Source organism: Zerene cesonia, chromosome Z, assembly GCF_012273895.1.
Source record: "Zerene cesonia ecotype Mississippi chromosome Z, Zerene_cesonia_1.1, whole genome shotgun sequence".
In the NCBI taxonomy this organism is placed as follows: Eukaryota; Metazoa; Arthropoda; class Insecta; order Lepidoptera; family Pieridae; genus Zerene; species Zerene cesonia.
The window spans coordinates 6350085-6374723 of record NC_052122.1 but is presented as its reverse complement, the minus strand read 5'-3'; the positions used below and the strand labels follow the sequence as shown (position 1 = coordinate 6374723).

The 24639-nt window shown below is 33.1% G+C and overlaps 1 protein-coding gene across 2 annotated transcripts in view; it reads left to right on the top strand.

The window, feature by feature from the left end:
* LOC119835889 (DNA-binding protein D-ETS-3-like) overlaps window positions 1–24639 on the top strand; it is a 58013-nt gene that overhangs the window by 22311 nt on the left and 11063 nt on the right. For both annotated transcript variants that reach the window (XM_038360988.1, XM_038360987.1), the window contains exons 4-5: window positions 12901–12954; window positions 18832–18903. In XM_038360988.1, the coding sequence (XP_038216916.1) occupies window positions 12901–12954; window positions 18832–18903 (126 nt within the window). The remainder of the gene's footprint in view (window positions 1–12900; window positions 12955–18831; window positions 18904–24639) is intronic.

Here is a 24639-nt window from a genome sequence, read left to right as displayed (position 1 = left end):
GGGCTGGAGGCAGCATTGCCACACTGTACTGTCTGACGAAGAACATTTGTAAGCTGCAAAGACTTACGATAGTTTCAAATTATTTCGAGAGGTGGCATTGAGATCAAAGCTCACTACCCTTCTGATATCCAAAGCTTTCGATAGAGGGCAGTTATTTTCGTTTATTTAAAATAAGTAATTTCATTATATTTAAAAGGACATCAGTGACAATATTTATATATATTTCTTGTACTTGAAGTTACGTATCGTTATAATATCTACCGTTATTATATTTAGAGATTGTTACCCCATAATCATATGTGTATTTGTTTTAAATACGTAATATAAGTAATAGTCTAACCTTGATAAGGTTGAAAAAGCTAAAAGAAAAATAACAAAGAACCATTTCATGTGTTTATACCGTGCGTTTATACTGAAAACTTTACAAAGGCAGTTTTAATCTCATTTTCACTGGATTAGCGGTGTGAGGGCATAAAGGAGCCATTGTGTGTGCCCCCAGTCCTCCTCTCCCCCCTCCCAGGTGGGGATCCGCCGGATACAGCGGTGGAGAGCGGAGACATAGAGATCCGGGCCGCAAGTCGAAGTTCACTATTGTTAGAACACCTATAACCCACATTTTGGAAATCATTTCGACACTAAAACTTGACATATTGTTCATTAAAACATAGTTAACTATAGTTTGCTAATTATATTATAGCATTAATAAAATTATTACATTAAAACCTTTTTAATCACGCCTTTTCAAATTTACATAATTTACTAGATTTAATATCAGTTAGAGATTGGATATTATAGTGAAGTACCTTTATACAGTATACACTGTTTTTAAAATAAGCGAAAACTGGTGAAATATAAATAACAAAAGATATGAATTAAATTCAAATATACCTTATATCCCATATATATATGATGAATAAAACATACTTACACAAAATCACTTCATATCCATTAATTAATATAAAAAGTTTTACCTAGTTGTGTGGTAGATAAATAACTGAAACAAATAATTTAAATGTCTGCGAACTTGAAGCTAAATCAATTAAAACTTTAGCCAAATTTAATAAAGCGCACCGCACCGTTTCTCTGTAAACGTTTTTAATAAAGCCTCGTCCTTTGTTGTTTACATTCAGTCTGAATTTACTATATTATGTTGAAGAATTTGAAGTATCTTTTATTATTTCCGCTTTCATTGTAATATCTAACCGTGTTAATTACTTGGTTTACCTTTATTGGTAGTCTAGATTAATGGTGTAAAAAAAAAACAGTATAAGTATTTAATGAAATTCTTTTTGTGATACGATTACATGATACGTTTTCAGAATCAATTCAGCAATGAGTAAAAGTAATCCATAAAAGAACTGTGTTTTAAAAAAAATATTATATGTATATTATTATATACTAAGCTTCATTATAAACGGTAAATTAGAATAAAAACATTTTGTTTTTCGATTTTACTCCATCCACGCGTGCCCTGTTTAAATATTCCTATTTTGCATTATAGAATGTTCACCAAACTCAAAATCACGGCGGAAATATAAACCATGCGAGCAATCTGATGGAGAGAGGTGGAAAGCCAATCGCAAAATCAGTGCTACCTACTAATAACCGTTAATAGGATGACGGTGATGCCTAATTCGCCCCTCCCTTGACTACCACCCCGTGTTCTGCTCTCTAAGCTTATTTCCGGCGCGCCGCCTGTTTGTATTAATTTTAAATTAAACACGGATAAACCGAGTCGTCTGCACGTTAGCTGGAATATGAATTTTAGATTGGTTATTCATTTTGATTTCTGTCTAACGTCACGTAGGCAGCGTTTGTGTAACGTCGGGAAGGTCTATTATGTCACGAGCGTTGTGCTCTTGTTAAAGTATTGATTGAAACAACTTGCAATCTTTTGTGCATGCTTAGCTGTATATGCGAGTACAATAGATTTCCTTTTTTTGATTATTAGTTTTAGTAAAGTACGTTACTATCGAAATACAGGTACTAATCAGTAATCACCATAACAATTGGTATTCATATACAAATACAACACATATTGTGGCGCTGCTGATTTTCAAAAACCAGAAATATTATTTATTACCTATGTGGCTAATCGTCTTCATAACCTTGGGTTATTTGTGTAGAAGATTAAGGTGAATATCGATTTCTTTTACCATTTTCAATATTTTTCTAAAGAAATATATTTTTATTGTTCTTTATCAAGTAGTAGGTACAACAAGGAAAATTCACGGCTTCCTAGACAAGATTAGGCATGTGAAAACACAATATAATAATCGTATTTCTAATCTTGATCGGGACAAAAAAGGTATTGTTCATGGACAAAAGAGAAGCGATACTGTTAATAGCTGTTTGCCGTAGCTCTGCTGCGGTTACCATTTTTTTTTAACAAAAAAAATATATTATTCTAATCCAAGTAAAATTGCTCAAAATACAAAAAAATCTTTATTATTAAAATTGAAACAAAGAAAGTATTTCACTAAAATGCGTTCTTGAGTTACTTATGAGAGTTGTATCAGGGGTCTACAACCACAATAAAGAGATAAGGTATTTATTATTACGGCCTTGAATATACACAAGGCCTTAAGTTAAATATTTAAATTAAGACGCTTTAATTTTTTGTGGTTTACTAACGGAAAGTGCCAACCTCATCATTTACAAAAAAAGCAAACAAAATTATTTGACATTTAATTATAAAAAATATCATCATCTTGTATCTGTGATGTTATATTTTTTTTTTTCGCTTTACAATTTTTTCTTAACTTTGATACAACATAAACATATTATATGATTTTTAATTTAATAAAAATGGGAAATTGAAATCATGAAAGTAACATAATTGTATTTTAATGCTTGTTCTTTTATTATAATTCCAGCAACATATACAGTAAAAGAGAATTTTTTTGTAATGCTGGATAGGTAAACATGACTTAGTTTATCTTTCATTTAAAAGTGGCGTTCTGTTTTTCGTCTTTTCTGGATGAAAATAAGATGATGTTAGTCTGGATTATCTTCCAGGTTAATACGGATTCCATATAAATGTCACGGGTAGCTCATGTGTGAATTAAACGTCATAAGGTTTATAAACAATTGCATACTATTTTATACAAAACATAGATTAAGTAAAACTTCTAAATTGCTTACGCTTATGCTCCTTTTTTCGCTACAGCGACCGCAAATTCTAACTCCATGTCCTAAGCCTCTAGGGCGGCAACGTAACGGAAGTCAGCGGCGCGGCAACCGCGCGACAGCATCGATCATGACCGCACACACACACAAAGGCACATTGTACACGAGATGCACACGAGCACGGTCTACGTAGCGCCTTGCCCGTACTTTATTATGCGTTTTTGTTTTGTTTAATGTGAACAGATTGAAAACGTGGAAATCATTTCACTATCGATTTTATGCTCAACTGGAGTGCATCCACAGTTGTGATAGCAATTTCCTAACTAAACCCGAATGGAACAAATACGTTTACGTTTCTGAATGTTTATCTTTTTACTGAAATTTTTGTATGTTCTGTTCAGGTATATTATTTTTTCTTTCTTTCAAAATATTATTGGTAGCCTTATTAGGCTGCGTAATATAAAAAACGGTCTGAATCAATTCTTCCTGACCATAATAGAGTAACAGTTTTGTGGAGAAAATTCACATTTTCCAGATTTTCCTAGAAAAAAACTGATGTGACAAAGCTATAACGATGAAAAAAATTGGGGTTTAACTGTAACATAAATATAATTATCCTATGATACGATGATCTTTTATTTATGATAGTCTATAGCAAATAAGAAAACAGATAATTTTTTAAGTTTTGGACGCATATATAAATGGAGTGTTAGAAAAGGACATGAACCAATCATTGTCCCCAACGTAACTGAAAGAGGTAAAATCAAGTAAAGACAGTACTTAATCCGATATTTAAAAATGGAATTTATCAATTTAAACAATGCCAATTGATGAGAAAGTGAAATAAGTTTCTAATTCTTCATTGTGTTTGCCTTAGGTATGAATGAAAGCAGATCACACTCGGCGCTCATTGATAGACATGAGTTCTTTCACTCCTTTGAATTGATTGTAGCAGATGACATTCGACTGTGCTAATAACTAGTTAGTTCGCGACGGGTTTTGCACGCTATACGGTGTACGTTTCCGTAGTTATGCCTATTTATATGTGCGTAGACGTAGAATATTGTAGTTACCCAATTAATAATGATTATTGATGTCTATAATTGATACTTTTGTTATCTATAATAGTTTGGTGAATTAAGTTAAAATTCCATAAAATACTGTCAAGTGCTATTTTCTTAACATAATTAGTGTAACAATTTACAATATGCGATTTACGAATTTGAAAAATGATTCTAACAAACCCGCTTCAACTTTATCGACGTATGTAGGTATATCCAATGATATAAGATTTTATTATGCCATATTATTCTCATGCCCTACATATGAGAGTTTATTTATAGAATTTATTTGTGTATGATTTGATGCACAATAATCTGTAAATGTATTTTTTGATTTGATTTGATTTGATTATATATATCTGAAAAAATATTATTAACAAGAAGTCACGCTCATTTCAGAGCTTTACTAAACGCGGACAAGTAAGCATGCAATCAAGTAATGGCTGTAAAATAAAAAAAGTTTCTTGCAACGAGTCCTCAATCGTACCTCGAGGCGTACCGAAGGATTCTATCCTTTAATTGTCGATATCCCATCTATTAGAACTCGTCGCTTCGAGTCTTCCTTCATCATCAATACAGCAAAGGAATGGAATTCCCTCCCTGCCACTATTTTTCCTAAGCAACGAAAATAAAGAAGAGCTCTTCAAAGCCAGGGTGAATCCACCTTCTAGGTAGACGTGCACCCACGTAGACCACATCTCCGCTTCCCATCAGGTGGGATTGTGGTCAAACGTCTACCTATCGATTATAAAAAAAGATGAATTATCGGATTAAATAAAATCTATATATTATGTAAAGCAATAAATAAAAAAAGTTTGACCACGGGAATAAAGGAACGGATTGTGAAAGACGAGGAAAAGAATACCCGGGGCCTCCGGCTCCCCCACTCACTGAACGAAACACAGTAGCATACGCACGCTACTATTTCACGCCGATCTTCTATAGGAGTGTTGTACCTTCCCCGGTGCAAGCTGTCCTAATACGTGTCGAAGCTTGCTCGAATCTCACATTTATATATCTATATATTACACTTAATCTGACACTCCAAATTGTCCCTAACGATTGTTTTACAAAGCAATCTATGCTCTGTCGAAACGATACCTACTTTGTTGCATTGAGCGCTTGGCTTTTATTTCTAAAATATTGAAATAATTCTAGATTTGCATTTTAGGCGAACACTTAGAAATAACGATCAGCGAAATCCTCGAGAAAAAACATATTTTTATACGTTTTTATCTTTATTTTAATAAAATTATCTAATATTAGCAATTATTGTAACTACATAAAATATAATTGTATATATAAAGATTTAAAGCACTGTCGTACGAGAATTCAGTCTTAAAATGTAAGAATGTGTTCACGACTCGCTGGGGCAATAAATAGCAAATGTAATGTTGTTGGAGTATGCGAGGGGCGACAATCGACATTAGAACCCTATCTCGATATCAGTGACGCGACGTTACTTGTACTTTGCATAACTTGTGTATTTATTCTGTATTGCACGTGCGATCTCTGTTGATAAACAAAACTTTTGCCTTTACTTAATGGTTCGAAAAATCGAATCATATGCATTATATAGCTTTTTCGTGACTTACAAGAAAAATTCCTAATTTGAAGTTTATGATTTTATAAACACATCATTGCCAAATATTTATGAATGTTTTAAACAGGTATTGTGAATGAATAATGATAAAAATACGGTTTTTTATAATTGTTCGAGCTCGACAAATTGAACACAAAGACAATGGAGGTCTAAACAATCGAAATGAGAGGAAACATTCACGGCCACAATTAATAATAAATGAAAAAGAACACATGTACAAAAGACTGAACCGCTATTGTTCACCGCGAAATATGCTTAATAGGAAAAATATGCGATGATGACAAATGAATACATTTAGGGAAAAATACAATACCTTAGCAAAATATTTGTAATTTTGTTATTATAAACAATTGTTTTAGAACTAATCGAAATAAAATTATCTATCTTATAATACATTAAACATTCAAATGGCGAAATAATTCATCAATAAACTTAACCAAGATAGTATGTGTAGATATATAATAGGTATATATCTAATAAGATATATATAGATATATCTTACTGAAACAAACATACCACAAGGATAATCGTATTTCAACTATTACATCGACAATACTACTGTTGCTTTCAGAGTATCTTTCTCCGAAACGAGAGCCTATTAAATTGTAGAATTCGATTGTTCTGCAGCAAGTCTGGATAGTATGAACAAAAAAGCAAACTGAAAGCGGCACAAAGCATTCAATTTTCGCCAAACCATCGACGGATAAGCTCGCTAACAGGCTGTCGCGGCCCACAAAGCCTCCTGATTACCAGCGCCGTAGGAGTACCTCGTCATTAACTCCCACCCCTGTTTATTTTTCTCAGATAAAGATTAGCCGTAGAGTTTTGCTATTGGCGGCGTGGGTTGTGAAAAAGAGAGGGGGTCGGTAAGGGGCGGGTTTTGAAAAGCGCCCGCCCCTAAATAGGGAATATCGTCGGATGCAGATGTTAGTCGAACGTGTCGGCACTGCGATGCGTAACGTACGTATAATGCTCCCGTCGACGATCTAACGCGCGCCATGCTCGACATCAAAGGTTCCGCCGACTATCTGAGTCGGTCGGGAACGTTTACCAACTTCTCGATGCTTTTTGGTGAATATATTTCCTTATTTGTGATTGTTGTGCTGTGAAGTGTTATGTGCACTACGTCAGATGCATTGCATGATGTATACTGTTTAAAGATATCGTATGTAGAGTTATAGTAATGCAACGTTGTAAACAAGCGAGTTTATACTTTGTTATATATTTTTATTTATTATTGGGCCATATAAAATAGTAATTTCACACAAAAACAGTCGCTTCTCCAGTTTTGTTTATTTTATTACATAAAATGACATTATCCTTTCAGTAATAATTACAAATCGTATTGGATTAATTCGTTTATAATTTAATATTATAATATTACACGGGAAGCACGGCCTCCTCTTTTCGTGTATAAATTAAAAAAAAAGTCTCTGTTATAAGTCAGTAATTATAAATAAGCCAGTACTTATGACTTTTCGTTTTAAATCAGCACACCTTTAATTAATACCTATCGTTGACAGCACTATTTCACTCATTTGGAAAAGAAAAAACACTCCAAAAGTGACTTTATTATTAGAGTACATTCATGATCAATTTCCTTTGATAATATATTGCATAAAAAATAGATAGGAGTGCTTGAATGGTTTTTAGGATATAAAACAGTATGTACAACAATAGAAAATTATAAGCATTTTGTAGCGGCTATTAAACAACATGTTCCTACGTCGTAGCGTCGGCGTAGCTAAATGCCTACGTAGAGTTAGTCTGTAGGTACTTGAAATTTCAAGAACTTTCACGAAATTTCACTAAATTATAGAAACATATTCTGATTATACTCAAAAATACTTATACTAAATATGATGAGGTGTATAGTTATTGACCAATTAAAGCTCGGAGTAAAAATGACATTTATGTAATACCAATTGTGTGTTTCAAATAGATTTATAGGAATAATATTAATCATGAAACATCCATATATTATCGATAATTAAAGATGAGAACTGAGTCACTTACTTAAATTTATATTCGATTATTAAAAAACTGTTTGAAATTTGGGCTTTTGGGTATTTAACGAAATGACAGGATCATCTGCGTTTTTAATTTCCTGTTTAGAAATAATCTCAGCCGATGGCATTATAGGAACTTTTATTATTTAAATCTTAATATATATATATATATATATATAAATATAAATCAATCGCCAAATGTGTTGCTAACCGTAAATCTCGAGGATGCTCGAGCACTATTTTCTTCGTCATTATTTTTTCGTCTTTGTTACCTGGCAAGGATGGTTGATGGAGTAAAAAAACGCGCGTGAAGCCGGAGCGGCCGGCAGTTATTAATAAATACAAACAATGCTATCATGTTCTGTAATAAAGTACACTCTGTTATAATATACACACATATTGTTTGTTGAATGAAATGAAATAGTGCCCGAATTATGTATACTGTGTTTTAAACTTTGTTTGTAACTAACAGAAACGTGCGAAAAGTGTCCTCGACGTGTTGTATGAGTCGAAAGGCACTAAATAGCAGGGATTGTGAGCTGCCGTAAGACCAATTTACTACTCGAGACACCCTAGTTCTGACTAACGATACAAGTGTCATCTTCCTTTAATTGCTCGCGTTTAAACACCGTGTTAAAATGAAGACTTTTACACCTTTGTGAAAACTGGAAAGAACAGAATTCGTTTAATGAGATCTTTTTATCGACTTCGCTAACATTTACTAAGACTCTCATTGAAGGATTGTAAATCCAGTAGACGATAGTTTACGACCTTATTTAAATTAAATTATGAGATTACTCTTCAGTGATGTATATCATCATTAAAAATTGGATTGTGATTGAGAAAAAATACAATTACCTACAGTATTCGTCTAAACATAAATTAATTTTGTTGAAAAGAACATATTAATGCGGAATTGGGGGCGGAATTTTAGTTGCGTCTATTGTGCTCTAATAGTAATTGTCTTATGGTGCACGGAAAAACTTAAAAAAGTTTATGTTTGCATCAGTTATGAATATTTCTATGTTATGTTATAATACTATGTAAGGATTTGAATTGTATTATCAATAAATAAAAAGAAAGTCCTCGAGTCAGCAATTTCATGACCTATTCCTCTCTGGATGATAACTTGTATAATGGTTAAGATATCATGATGATCGTCAGCTGGAGTTCTGTAGGTGGGTTGAGCAGTGGTAAACTTCCAGTAAATAAAAAAGTCGGTAATCTCCTCCTCATTCGGCTTGAAAAATAGTCTCTTTATAGGATTGTAACTCACTATTTTGAAGATCGATAAGTTACCTAATTAACTGCATTTCAAGGACATGTGACATTTGCCAACGCGCACTTGGCGAGTGTGGTGGATTAAGGCCCAAACCCTAACAGGAGTCCTGTGCCCCTGCAATGGGAACATATATGAGCTGACGATGATGATGAAGTCACCTGGTTGTTGAGAGCCTGAGTCGTCAGCTGGTCTACAAAAATGTGCTACGGATAAACAACAACAAATAATTGTACAACAATAACCGTACCGTACTGTTGTTGGGCCGTACAACCTGACTAATTTTAATTTCATTCATCAAGATAGTTGGGCTAACTATAATCTTAAAAAAAATCAAGTATGTTGTATGTGTAGATTTCTATATACATGAAAGTACACCACTGCTCAACCAACCAACGGATCTGGAGCTGACACTCACTATTCTCAATTATACATTTATCTCAACCATTATCCATACATAATATATATCAGAAGATATTATCATGGAAGAAATTTTCGTGCGGCTTGCTGATCACAAGATCACATGTTAATAACGGAACTTACTTACATAACAATACAAAAATATTATGATCTTAATTTCCGATTTTATATTCCGTTCAGAGTGTTACATTTCTGCAAATCATAATAATTTTAACCCTTGTAAGAGAGTAATTAAATTCTTATAACTTTTATAAACAGTTCAATTCATAATAAAATTAAACATTTTTGTCTATCATAGCTTTTTCAAAATAAGAAAATAAAGCACATATTGATTCAATTGGTTTATCTCATCTTAAAACTTTAATAATATGATTAATAATAATAATCTAGATGGTCGGCGCACCCGTAAAACGTGGTCGAAAGAAATGAATATTTTCATCATGCGCCATTATTTCATCCTCACAGACCTCGAAAGAAACACGAAAGCATACCTCACACCGTTACACGCACGTTTTATATCAAAATTTCCTGAAATGATTGTAGGCAAACAAAGAGTAGGAGACCAACGCCGTAATTCTTAACACATGTAGAATTGTAAGGAAATTTCTATCTATACCCTGAATATAAAATATATATATATATATATATATATATATATATATATATATATATATATATATATATATATATATATATATTTACATATTCTCCTAAAGTTGCTTTGGCCAAAAGCCCGCAACTTTGGAGTATTTCCCCAGCAATGGGCGAGGTTATACCACCTAAATTATAAATAATAATAATAATAAACGGTCACGTTTTCCGCAACTCGACGACTGGCGCCTATTTTGCGTGAATAGAAAAGGAGGGGGTAGCCAGTCAAAGCTGGAACCATCCCAGCTCCTCCATAAAGCTAAGCACCTTGTGTGGGCTACCGAAAACCTCAGGGAGGGACCTAGCACAACCCATGTGCCTTGCCCTGTACTCCGCAACCGCCGTGCATTCCATGATCACGTTTATGAAGCTCGCTTAGGCAATGATTTATGCAAATTAATAGATATTTGTAAATCAATAGACCTATAAAAATACGCATGAAAATCTATTTCTGCTCCTAATTATTGACACTTCGTCATCAGCCTATATATGTTCCCACTGCTGGGACACAGGCCTCCTATGAGGGTTCAGGCCAAAATCCACCACGCTGGCCAAGTGCGGGTTGGCAGATGTCACATGTCGTCGAACTTTTGATTCTTGGACATGCCGGTTTCCTCACGATGTTTTCCTTCACCGTTTTAAGCAGTGGTCATGTTATCCACATGTGCAGATAAATTGAAAAATCAATTTATTTCCTGTACGCTCGCCCGGTTTCGAACCCCGACTTATCGATTTTGAAGTCCGAGGTTGTCACCAATGAGCCACCACTGCTTATTGACACTTAAATGTAATTTAATTATTACCTCTCCATTACTATTATCAATAATAATTCGTTTGATTATATCTACGAGCAAATAGACAGCCCCCGGGCTTAAATCGATCTTGATAAAAAAAATAAAAATAAATATTGGGTTTCACGAGTAATAATATTAGATAGCAATATTTCTGGATAGACAACTCTCTTGATTTCTTCTCCACATTAAGAAATATTGAAATAAACCGAAGAAAACCCTGATAGCAGAAAAGCAAATTGTATAAACGAGAAAATTAAATTATTATACGTACACGTTACGTGATTAAAATTAACGTATTGTTTGTCGAAGAATCAATTAATATTTGAAAACGATTTATATTAACTATGAGTTCGTAAAACAAAGCGTGACTATAAACAGTGACTAGGGGTTGACCTCTGACCACAGTGCCGTCATGGGTCAGGAACACCCCTGAACATTAGGGTGGAATCTAACTTTTATAACTTACGCATATATTTGCTGCATATTAAGCATTCATCAATGTTCGTTTTTTTAATTTGTCTTACAAATATGTGTGTAGAGGTAGAATCTAATAAGTGATTTTTTTTTTTTTGAGAAAAATGTTTTTTCGTAATTTTTTTGTGGTGGGTTAATAAGAGGCGACATTTTTAGTATAGAAAATTGTTGTATGAGCCCGTATTGAGTCCGTATGCCTTTTAAAACCTGAATACATAAGCTCTACGTAATAGTTTAATAAAAAATATATATAAATACTTTATTCCAATTTTTTTTTTGGGTGTGATTCTAAGCACCTTTTTACAAACAATGTTTTTAATTTTTTTGTTGGGAAAAATTAAAAACACATTATTTTTTAGAATAAAGTCTGATTGTATGTTATATAACATGTTTGGGGCTTTATTTTGTATTTCCTGGCGTGCATAAGGGTATGTTCTATCATATTCGTCATAATTTAACAAAACGTAATAAAGCTTTTTGAAATTTCGTTAATTCGATTTTTATAAGTATAGGTACTATGTCTTCACTCCGCTATACTTCTGTTTCTCATGATCTTGCCGGCTCGTGGTCATCCTACTAATATTATAAATGCGAAAGTTTGTGAGGAATTGTGTGTGTTTGTTGCTCTTTCACGCAAAGACTACTGAATCGATTGCAATGAAATTTGGTATGTAGACAGCTGGACAACTGGAATAACATATAGGTAACTTTTTATCCCGATATTCCTACGGGATACAGACTTACGTGGGTGAAACCGCGGGGCGCAGATAGTGTTTATATAAATAATAACTTGATATGACGATTACGCAACACTAGGTATTTAACTGAACTATGAAAGCCTGCCCGCGAATACGGTGGAAAATCCGTAATAACGTCTTTATAAAAAAATGAATGCGAAAGTGCATTTGTTTGTCTTTCTTTCACGTCACAACAGAGTGATTTTTCGATACAGTTTTTCCGTCTGGACACAGTTAAGTTAGAAAGTGACCGCGGTGAAAAATCTCATTCCTATGTGGATTTTCCCTTAATATACTTCCTAAGTATTAAATTTTATAAACTTTCCGATCGGATGACAACGCCCAAACATAAAATACAAATGAAGTATACAATTTGTTAAATTATCACGAGCTGTGCAATTATAAAGCAACTAATGAAATAATTTTAACTCTACAAATTAAAATCACAACTCTCTCTGTACTAACCCATACCCCTGATGTCTATTTTGACTTTATCTATCTTATCGATAAACCGATGATTTTAACTTGAAAAAGTTAAATGGACACGCGTCGTTTGTTCGCGACTATAATTCGTGAAAAGTATTTAAATACCAAAATCTACCCGTGTTATCGGAATTATATATAACTTATTAAAGTACCTAATCCTTATTTACAATTCGGACTGAAACAAAAATTACCACTATAAAATAACTGGAAGCGTTTAATAAAAAAAAAAATATTTTAATAGATGTTCTTATTTTCAGATGCATCATATAAAAGTTCGTGGTCAACACATGCAACAACACAGGGTACACAAGGTATGTAATCATTATTATAATTGGTAATAATACAGATAATAGGTGTATAATAATAGTTTGTGGTTGTTTTGTTTGTAACGTATGTATATTTTAAAGCTACCGGCTAATATTATAAATGCAAAAGTAACACTGCCTATCTGCATGTCTCTACTTCACGCCTAAACCAATGAACTGATTTAAATGAAATTTAGTAAAGAAGAAAGGACAGAGAATAGCTTTTATCCCGGATATCTCACAGGGCGGGAATTATGCGAGAAAAGTCCGAGGATTATCTATGTTTTCTTTTAACTACGCGGACAAAGCTATGGGCTGTAAACTAGTGTTATATATATGCTCTATATGATTTTATTTCAATAACTTAAACACCAATCTTAGAAGTCTATTCGATTAATAAAAGAAAACATTAGATGATTTATTTTATTAATCAGATATAATATATTTACCACATATAAAATTTGGAACTTTATACGTTGAAAACAATCATCCTTAATTTTTCCTTCAGGTTCGTAGGTTTGTGAATTAAAGATACTTGTGGAATACAGCTATTTTAGTTGATTTAATTTTAAATGGAGACCTATTAGTACTGTCAATAAAGAAAAATACTGTCCTTTGCTAATTATATGTGATGTAGCTTGCTATTTAATAAAAACATAAAAATACATTCAGTGTTTTTTGAGTAAATGGTAGATAATAAAATTACAACTCTATCTTACCTTTATAAACATACTAGTTTCGCCCCGCAATTTCACCCGCGTAAGTCCGTATCCCGTAGGAATATCGAGATGAAAAGTTGCCGTACCGTAACGTACCAAATATAATGGCAATCTGTTCAGTAGTTTTTGCGTGAAAGAGCAACAAACACACACACATCCTTACAAACTTTCTCATTTATAATATTAGTAGGAAGGATTTCATGAATAAGTTACCGTGGCTACACTGAAGGGCTTGCACTGCATCATACGAAATTGTATATCTGGGTATGGTTCAATATTAAACAAACGTTTATACTAGCTGGTCTTATTCAAATCATTAAGGGTTGTAAAAAAATTATATTTGCTGATTCTCAGACCTAACCGATATGCACACAAAATTTCATTTGAATCGGTCCCGTTTCGGAGGACTAAGGCAACTAACATTCTGACACGAGCATTATAAGATATATCTATATCAGAAATGCCTTCTCGTTACATTTCTAACAAACCTGAAAATAATACTCGAAATAATATGCAGGCACTGTACAAATTATTCGATCAAGAAGCTCGTTACCACCTCTCGGCATTTAGTTGCGCTGAAACAATTCATAGTTACGTGTTAAGAAACATTTCAATTAAACACAATTACATTCAAGAATGCAAGTTGCATGTACAATATTTCGCTAAACATTTTTAACGTTCAAATCGAAACTACCCCAAAACATAGCACGCAATGTCAGAGCGAGCGCGCGACGGCCACGCGCCGCGTAAAGTGAACAATATGAGTTTAATTCTTTGATTGACATTTACAATATTTCGGTAAGTGATGCAATATTATCTAGGGTGGGGGAAGTTATCGCTACGCTTCAATGCCGTTTTTCATTGTTTCCTCGCTTGACTTCTCGTACAATGTTACACTTAAATCAGTTTTAGTTAATCAGTTGGTATTAAATTTTCTATATATTCTGTTGTGTATTTATATATACATTTTAATTCTAATTCTATGATTTTGTTATTTATGCTGCATTAGATAATGGTAGCATGTAAATATCTACAATCTACTAATATTTAGTACATGGATGACCGAGCTTTGCTCGGTATTTTTTTTTTTGTTTTAGCTTTAATTATTAGCCAAAAAATAGTATTATTATTCGCCAATAGATGTCAGAAAGAGTCATAATAAATTGGGACTACTCAAACGCCTCCTATTTGTTAAAAGTTTAAAGATATAAGATATGAGCTAATGTTTCACTGGCAGTTATAAATAGGAATTTTAAGAAATTATCAGAGCTTATAATTTCCTTTACGACATTAAAGATAATTGCTTTACATCATTGACTCCTTATTCATTAATGATTAATGATAGCGAATGATGACAGAACGAGTCAAACATACAATATCGGCGTCGCGTCGAGCCGTGACGACTTAATGCCCCTATACAATAGCTACAAACGATTTTGTCTCGCCCTAGGGACCGATTATACTTACGGTTATTATGGCATCACTCGATAATACATGGCCGAAAATGTTTCGTATACCCGTTCCCAACTTTATAAAGCTGAAGTCAATAATTTTGTTGCGCCAAAAATATAAATGCTAGGGATTTACAAAATCTGTATTATTTTGTGCATTTTTTCAAAATGCCATTTTAAAATACCAATTCAAGGTTGTCTTCGCAATATATTTACCCAGTTACTTTGGGAGACGCACTCATTGAAGATATAGGTAAGCAAAGCATATCGTTTCAGTCTAACATTCTTGTAATTGATATGTGTTTCCATGTATAATTATTTCAACTCTTTTTTGAGGTGATTAACATGATTTTCAAGAAAAAGTCTAAATGGCGCAGATTACATGAGTAGGTAATAAGCCCCCAAATCGACCTATACACCATGATCCCCCGTCGCTCGCTCAAAACGAATTATAAATACGCAGGCGACATTATTTAAACTAAACGATATTCATTATCTGAGATTTGTTAGGTGACGCCCCTAATGACTAAATTCCCTAATGGCTAAATAGTTATGAATGACTATATTTTGCATACTCACGCCGGAATTTGGTACTTTATTAATAGTTTTTTCTGAGTGTGTAAACTATATTATAATAACTCAACGCTCAAAGCGTTTGCTTAAATATATTTACAAAACATATGAAATTTTTAATAGATGTAAGACCTTGTTAGTAATATATATGCGACACTTTATATAAATGAGTGAAACATTATTAAAAACGCCAGAATCGAGAATTAGATAAAGGAAAAAGAAAAAAAATGTATAAAACCGGGGTTTCGTTGAAAGGAGACGAAGCGAACGGCGGCTTGGAAAATTAACTGAAAGTAGTATTCGCTAGTGATTTTCTATGCTCCTCTCTCCCATCCGATTTAGGTAAGTGTGAAAAGGATAGTCTGCTGGGGAAAACGCTTCAGGCGCTTCAAGGGAAACAGTAAGCGCCCCTATTGTTTTGCGTGCCGTGAAGCGAAAACGAGCGCTGTACGTTTTCTAGGGTATATTAAGCGGAGGATTGTAATTTAAAATGAAAATCAGACCGTTATCTGCCTTAGCTTTACACCATACTCTGTACAGCTATTATATAATATTCAAACATTATTGGGCTAACGCATTAGCCTAAAGAAAACTACAGGAGCTAAATGCATAAATGAAAATCGTATAATTTGCTTCAGGATATATGCTTAATTGATAGTGTGGAAAACATAATGCTACTAATTTGATACTATAGAAAAAAATCGCAAAGATACCTCCAAACACCTCTTTCGATAAAAAAAAATTGAATGATTATTTTGTTATTTTGTTTCTTTTTGATAATTATTTTTTGAAAATTACGTACTCTTATTTTTGAGCATAAAACGTAGGCGTGTAATGTGTATGTGTGCGTGCGGCCCTGTGTACCAACATCGTTGATTCGTTGCTTGTATGATTGTGTGCGTGCTCATTTTATGTCGTGTAGTTCTCTCAGGTCGTATTTATTTATTTGTCCCTAGTTGGATCTAATTATGGATATTCTGACATTTCTAATATCGTTCTTTTCATAAATCTATTAATTATTAAGATGTTCAGTTAATACTTGATTGGAAAAAATTGAATACATGAATATTCAACAAATTGTATAAACACATGTATCATGTCGAACAACCTTATTGTTATATTAAATGACAATTCAAAAGCATTTCAAATTTAAATTATTCTGAACAAAGAAGTGCTTCATACAATTTTCGGTTTTGTGTATTCATTAATATTTCGATCTATTAAAAAAATAAATAATAAACATTAACATAAATGACTTATTGAAATACCGTCACAGCTACGCAAAATAAATACAATAATCCACTTCTCCTCCCATCGTTCCTAATCGTCGGATAGAGGTACTTACATACCAAAATTGTGTATAATAAGTGAGGCGAGACAAAATCTCAAAGGGCTTAACCATTGCATAGCAAGAGATCAAAGGGCTCGTGCGAAAACATTTGACAAAGGCGTCAGTTTGGTAAACAGCCCGCGGGCATGAAATTTGTCATCGCCAATTTTTAATCTGCAGCTGTACGTTTTTTTATTTCTTTGTCTTTAGTAAATTGAAAAAAGTTTTAACGAAATAGAATTCATGAAAATCACCTTTTACCTCTTGAGTCTAGAATCTCTGCTGTTGTTTTGAGTTTATTTAATTTAATGCTGACAAGGCTGACCTTGGTCTAGTCTTAAGTAGAATTAAGAGTAAAATGGTTGTTTTAGTATTTAGTAATCTTAATTTGTGCATTAAATATTATACTATTATATTATCTTTAGCAGTTATTAGCTAATAAGACATTTCTTAATTAATAGAAAAGTATAAGCAATATATCTCCTAAATGTAGATTTTTTTTATAAAATCTAACTGTTATCAAAGATAACTTTATCAATACTTACTCCTACCTCCTTGTTATTTTGCTTTCAACTCATCAAAATTTAAATCAGAAAGAAATCTGCTTGATGTGATCACAGTTATCTTTCTGTGACATAGGCATCTACCTAACTTCTGTAGATAGTGTGTAAACGTCTAAGCGTGATTCACTGAACATTCTAGAAAAATAATTTTTACCCAATGTTACTGTGATCTCGAGTTACATGCATGATCGATGCTTTGGGATAGTGTGCTGATACGTGAGCAAACAATGAAATATCCTATGTCCATGCGTGTAAAAATATACCATAAAATGTTTTTAAGATGCTAGCAACACACAATGATGTCTATATTACATAACCTAACATGTTTAAAATTGTAAATTCTTATTTTGTTTTGTATCGCTTTCTTTTACTTTAGTACCTACGTAATTTTCAGGTAACACTCAAACTCTATAATAAATGTAAATCTTTTTATGACTTCAGACGATTTGTACAAAAAAATGATTCTAAAAAGTAGTTTTATAGTTCATATGAATCAAACAATTCATAACAATCATCTATCAGTCCCCCAAAAAATCAATGAGCATAGAACATAGAATCAAAAATACACCGAAATCAAAAGGAGTTTCCGCAATGTTGCTCTAACACTAACAGCGCGTGAAATCCTATTGAAAGCATCAAAGACTTCTCCTTTATCTATAGAGCGTAGCCAATACTAAACTTAATGGTGTTGATTTTAGAGTGCAAAATTGATCTAAACTTGCCCCTTATAGAGCCTGAGGCAGTGTCATCGCCCACAGAATACTGGGCTGTATTATCTGCAGAGATTACGCTCGAGGCGCGTTGATGAGGTGGTCGTGTTAATTATAAAACAATTTGCTGTGTTTGGCCCTGACACGCCTATGTTATGGCACAAGCAACAACCGCATGTTATATGCGAATTCGTAATACAATTTATCGTCGCATAATTTGTACAGTGCTAATCAGTCCCATACAAAACAAAATCGCAATGTGCATAACTAATTTATCATTTTCAAACCCTGCAGCTCACTAAAGATGTCCTGAGCTCTGTGTTACAGATGTTAAACTGACACTATTAAGAAATATTCGGCGTAAGGCTGATCACGTAATTGCGTATAAATAATACTTCTGTCTTAATGAAGCATAATAGATTGCTATGATGTGCATCTAATCATACTCAGTGAATTTCCTAGATGATTATTTGTGATTATTTCATTTTTTCACAAAAAGAGATTGAATGTTTTTATTAATTAAAATATTTGTTACAGGCTATGGGACAAATTCATTATCAGCTATGTCTAAATCGACACTGGATGCACACTCACATCTTCGGCAACCAGGTAAGTGGCAAACAAACGGTGCTACAAAACAAAAAATCTCAAAACACTGGCTCCTAAATAAACATTGACTTCTTATATTGACGCTACCATCTTTCGCTCCTTAAATCCAAACTAACATAACGAACTATAAATTTTATTTCATCCATTTGCAAACGGGTCAAGCTTCATGTGTTTGTTGTCCACGGTCAGTTACCCAGGGCACATTTATTTGTTCCTCCATCCATTGTATCCAAACATATTCTTGAAGGGTGCCCTCGGAAAAATTGTGTTTTGAAAAAAATACGCAATTTCACATAAGCTTCGTGTAACGCATAAAAATGATAATATTTCTTAAGCGCTTTAAAATGTATCTTTTATGAGATGAAAAAATTAAACTTGTTTATTGGTAATTCGTCATATATTCCATTTTAGATACCTATATTGTACTCGAACGAAAACATTTTCATTACAAGAAGAGCTGTCTAACAAGTAACGCATTAACTCAATTCCACTTTATTTCCTACGTGACTGCGTTTCCCAATGTCGAGAGAAAACTTTTATACGAATCTGTGAAGGATACTTGCTATCACGTAAATTCATTTATTAGCTCTATTTTAGGTTCATACCAGCCAGCATATTTGTGTCTAATTTATATGTTAGTGATAACTAGGCACAAGATTGCTTAAAATGCCGATATAAACAGTATTTTTTTTTTTTCAATTTTAATGCATTTGCAACGGTGTGAATATTTCAATCTATACCTAATTATTATATGTACTTCACGAACATTATAAGTTTGCTCTGTTATTTAAAGATTGGGATCTGGAATCTCATTTCATAACCACAAATTACTGTGGTATTACTCCCTTCTTCTTATAATAAGTTCGCGTTGTGATAAACTGAAGCGGTTATAGTTCTATCAACAGATCTGACAGTCTGTCAGATATCCATTTCATTAGACAGGACAACATAGGGTGTTTGCGCGTGTCAGCCGCGTGCCTCTAGACATTGCACGTCTCAGATTACAACTGTGACCAAAAATGTGGGGATTTGTTTACACATATCCGATATGGACGACATTTCACGATAGTTTCATTTGGACGAGATGGTTAGGTTCAGATTAAATGATCTAGTATTGAATTGTCAAATTCAAACTGAATTACTAAGGCTCTGTCTGTCCATCGAACAATAGCTATTTAGTCAAGATATCAGACACCAGACAGATCGTTGTATACAATAGTTATCAAAATACTCAAATGGAGATGCTTAAGAAAGTGTGTGGAATATATAAATAAAAATGTTTCTATAATTGGTATGTTGCCTAATTTGAGAAACTGTCAAAAATAATTTTTGGTTATTATGTACCGTGTAATCAATAATGTCACGTCAGTTATGATCGCTGACACGAGTCTAATTGTACCTCCATAAGACAATGTTATTGCCATCAGTTTGCTTGACGTTTGATCGGACCCACCCTTAACAAACCGCGTTACGCAAACACCCTAGGCAAACAACGACTAGCTAAATAAAAAATCACACGTAATAGCCAAAATGTATTGTGAATATAAAGCAATATGTTTTACTCGACAAGTCTGGATCAAAAATAATTCAATCAAGTTGAATTTAAGTAAACTTTTTATGATATGGCATAAATTATAACAAAGTCACGATTAGGAGTAATTAAAAATGTCTTTAAAATTAACATATTAAATGCAGTATTAAATTAAGGAAATCTATCAAATGTTGCCTAACATATTAAACACAAAAAAACAATTGTCGTCAATAAAATTTAAACTCATTTAAATCTTAAAATCTCTTTGAATAAATTCATTTGATTTTTTAGTACAAAAAGAAAACAATATTTCAAACAGTCGCTAAGATTAGTATATATTGTGACTAATCGTGAAAATTATAATGTTCTTGATTTATCCAGTTGTTGAGTTGAGTTGGAAAATAATTAGCCACACAATAATCATATGTCTTAACAAATAGAAATGTCAAAATATATCTGCGGGGCTCTAGCTTTATTGAATCTCGGATTGGGGTCTCGTATTGCAATCAAACGGCTAATGCTAGTGGGGCCACATTTTATTTCCCCTTACTCCCATGTACCCGGTAATGCACTGAAATCGATTAATTATCCTTTTATTATTATTTTATTGCCGTTGTGAGCGCATTTCTATTGTTTACTGTCACTGTATTTCAAGTTTAGGACAATAATTCTCTGGAACGTGAATTATTGTTGTTCCAGTAAATTTCAGATCCTTAAGAATCCAATTTTATTCAATGAAATACTGCTTATAAATAAACAACCATATTTTACCAGTATCTTACCTATAACTCGAAGACGTGAAATATTTAGAAATTAAAAATCAATGAAATATTATTAGAACGCCAAAAAAATTTTTACAACTGTTTTTTCTTTTTGCTTGGAATACTAAAATGACCAACACTTTTAATCGTCTATAGCGTCATAATTGGAATACAAATTTCTTCTTTGACGATGGGGCCGCACGACCGGAGGGTCGTGATTTGGCCTTTTGTGTGTAACGCATTAACTCCTTCGAGCCTCTACTAACCCTCAACTCTGTACATTTGATGAACAAAACAAATTCATATCACCGTGTAGTAAGATTTACGTTCCGTTGCTTTCACGCTTGATCGGCGATTTTGGATTTAGGGCTATCGCAATAAGGACTGTTTCAAGTTTGTTAAAAACTACACATTTACCACGACGTGTCGGCTATCGAATAAAACTGAACCAAGTGGATACTAAAATAGAGGCTCTTTTGGGGGGTACTTTTTATTTTCAGTTGCTCAAAGATTAGTGTTGATAATGGGTGCGTAATTACAGTAGAAAGGCGGACATTACGAGGTTCATTTGGCGAGCAGAGATCGTTCGAAGGGGTTCGAAGTGCGTTGAGAATTAGCCTCGCAATGATTTCGTTAATACAAACACCATACGTGACTCAGGAGGCCTCTTAGAGCCACTCTCCTTGATACCAGCAATTAAGGAAAGACTTATTTACTTTAGTGCAACTAAGTGATTTTAAAAAAAAAATATTTAAAATAGTAATAAGATTTGTTGTTATAAGTTAAAAGTTATCTAAACTGTAAACTCAAAGTACCAAACTTATTCAGAGATGTTACTTTTATTTAATGAGATGATGTACAATGTTGCTTATGAAAAAAATGAACCAAACGTACATCATGTTGTTTCATTTAGCACTTATGGGGTAATAATTTTTTATTACCCACCGCCCAATTTAATATGAAAAAACTCAATTTGTAAATTATGAGACATCTTCTAGAAAAACATACATTGCTACTAGTATTAATATTTTTTTAATTTTGTATAGATTTTAGGGGCTAGACATTGGCATTACACATTACCAGTTTATATACAACAAATATTGTTTAATTAAAATAACAAAAAACATTTTTGAAAAATAAGAGTTTTCCGTATGGCCATCGAGAAAATGTCCTATTCAGCCAATATAGTGGCACCATAAATTTCATATGAGGGTGTTGTGTTTGCTCTAAGAATGTATTGTTGACCGAGCAGGGAGGCGACGGAGCGTTTTCTTGGCACCACAAGGGGTCTCACTGTTATACAGATAATATAGTACAACGACAACTATCTTTCACAAATAGCACAGAGACGTAGACATGCTTTTGTTATAGAATAATTTAAAAATAAAAGTAAACCTGTGTCTTGAATTAATTTCTAAATGTTACCGATGTGTGTTTGTTAGTATTGATATTATATTACTCAATATACCTACATGTATAATAATCCGAAATTGGTTAATTGTAATAAATTATAAAATCCCCAGAAAATTTATTTTTATATCAATCTCGTTTTCTTGACATGCAGATAAACTACTTCTAGTATTCATTGTTAGAAGGTATCAAAACGAGGAAAAATATGGCGATTATGGAAAAGTGAAACGATATTTTAACCGGATTCAACAAAATATTTGAATACGAAAGTCATGTATTTTTTGAGGTTGCTCACTTTATTTCATAGAAAACTGTTTAACCTGTAAATTCTTATAACAACCGAACGAAGATCAAATTATACCACCCTTAAATGGGAAAAACAATCACATAAACGAATAAATCGGTAGCAGAACTGAGCTCGTCCCATCAATTTCGATTCGAAATGAAAATGTAATCACTTTTGTCGATGCTATTTGCAGATACGTATGTACGCAATGAGTTGATTTTATATTGCATCTAGTGAGAGTTATCAATAAATTTTAAATGCTTTTGTCAGCTTTACCACTTGAACTGCGACATAAACAATTACCTACTTACATACTTAAAAATTACCTTTAATGAAATACAAATAATGAATATTGGTTGTTAATCTGATCTATGAAAATTTTATATGAATAGAAGTGAACCATCTTTAGCTACTTACGATTTATTTTGAAAGGAATGAAATACAAAGTGATGCAAATGGATTAGAATACGTTTCCGCGCCATTACATCTGTATCAGACGTCAAGAGGGCCAATCATTTCAAATTGCGGCCTCGTGCCTTTTGTCCGCTTATAAATATAATCACTGCATCCGGATAGTCAATGTCAGGGGCAATCAGAGGGAATTCTTACCTTTGTCATCTTATGATGATTGACGTTAAAATCCTTAATTACAGCCTTGTCCTATCATCCGCCATGCACGAAACAAGTAAATTAACGTATTGTTTCATAGATGTTTAAGTTTGATTACGTTTGGAATTGAATAGAAGTACAGTATACATACGGATTGCTAAAAAAAATTGTTTTTAATTGTCCTCTGTTCTAAGAAAAGGAAGGAGGAACTCCATTACCAGTCTATTTGTTTTTCAAGGGCAAATTTATGCTATTCAATATGACGACGATTGGACGACGGTTACTGTAAACAATCAATCTATTCAAATATTGATAAACATTAAATATTTGTAATAGTTTTCTAATAAAGTACCGGTTGAATTAACCCGACAATCGATCCCTAGCGAGTCATTTATCATAATCATCTGGATTAGATCGCGCCGCGCCCTACAGGGAACTGTATGAGCCCCCGTTTAACTGCTATTCAACATTTTTCGAATCAAACCCTTGCTTAGTCATGCACGTTTCGCTTCTTAAGTTATGATTTTTAAACAATTTGTTACTGACACTACATTACACACCGAAGAGCGACGAATAATCGGAAAGAGTTTCTAGTTAGTAGGAGTTTCTTTAATTGAGGTTTTATAAAAGAAAAAAAATTATAATGAAAATCCATTTTATTAAAACCGTCACATGCACGCAGATTTTCTCTCGTGAACTACAAAATTATATACTTTGTAGATTTTCGAATAAGATGTAGTATCACTTCGAGGAATAGCTCAGCTATTTATATTAGAAAAATACTAGCTGTGACCCGCGGTTGAAACCGCGTAAGCGTGCTGCGTAACCGTATCCCGTAGGAATATCGGTATAAAAAGTGCCTATGTGTTATTTCAGTTGTCCAGCTATCTACGAAGCAATATAGTATTATAATTCACCAATAGATGTCAGGAAAAAAAACACGAATAAAATACGAATATGACATTTTCTAAAAAAATTTCTAGCTAGATCGATTTATCGCCCCCGAAACCCCCTGTATACTAAATTTCATGAAATTCGTTGGAGCCGATTCCGAGATTCCAATTATATATATATACAAGAATTGCTCGTTTAAAGATATAAGATATTCAGGCACATCTATTTCATTTAATAATTCCTTT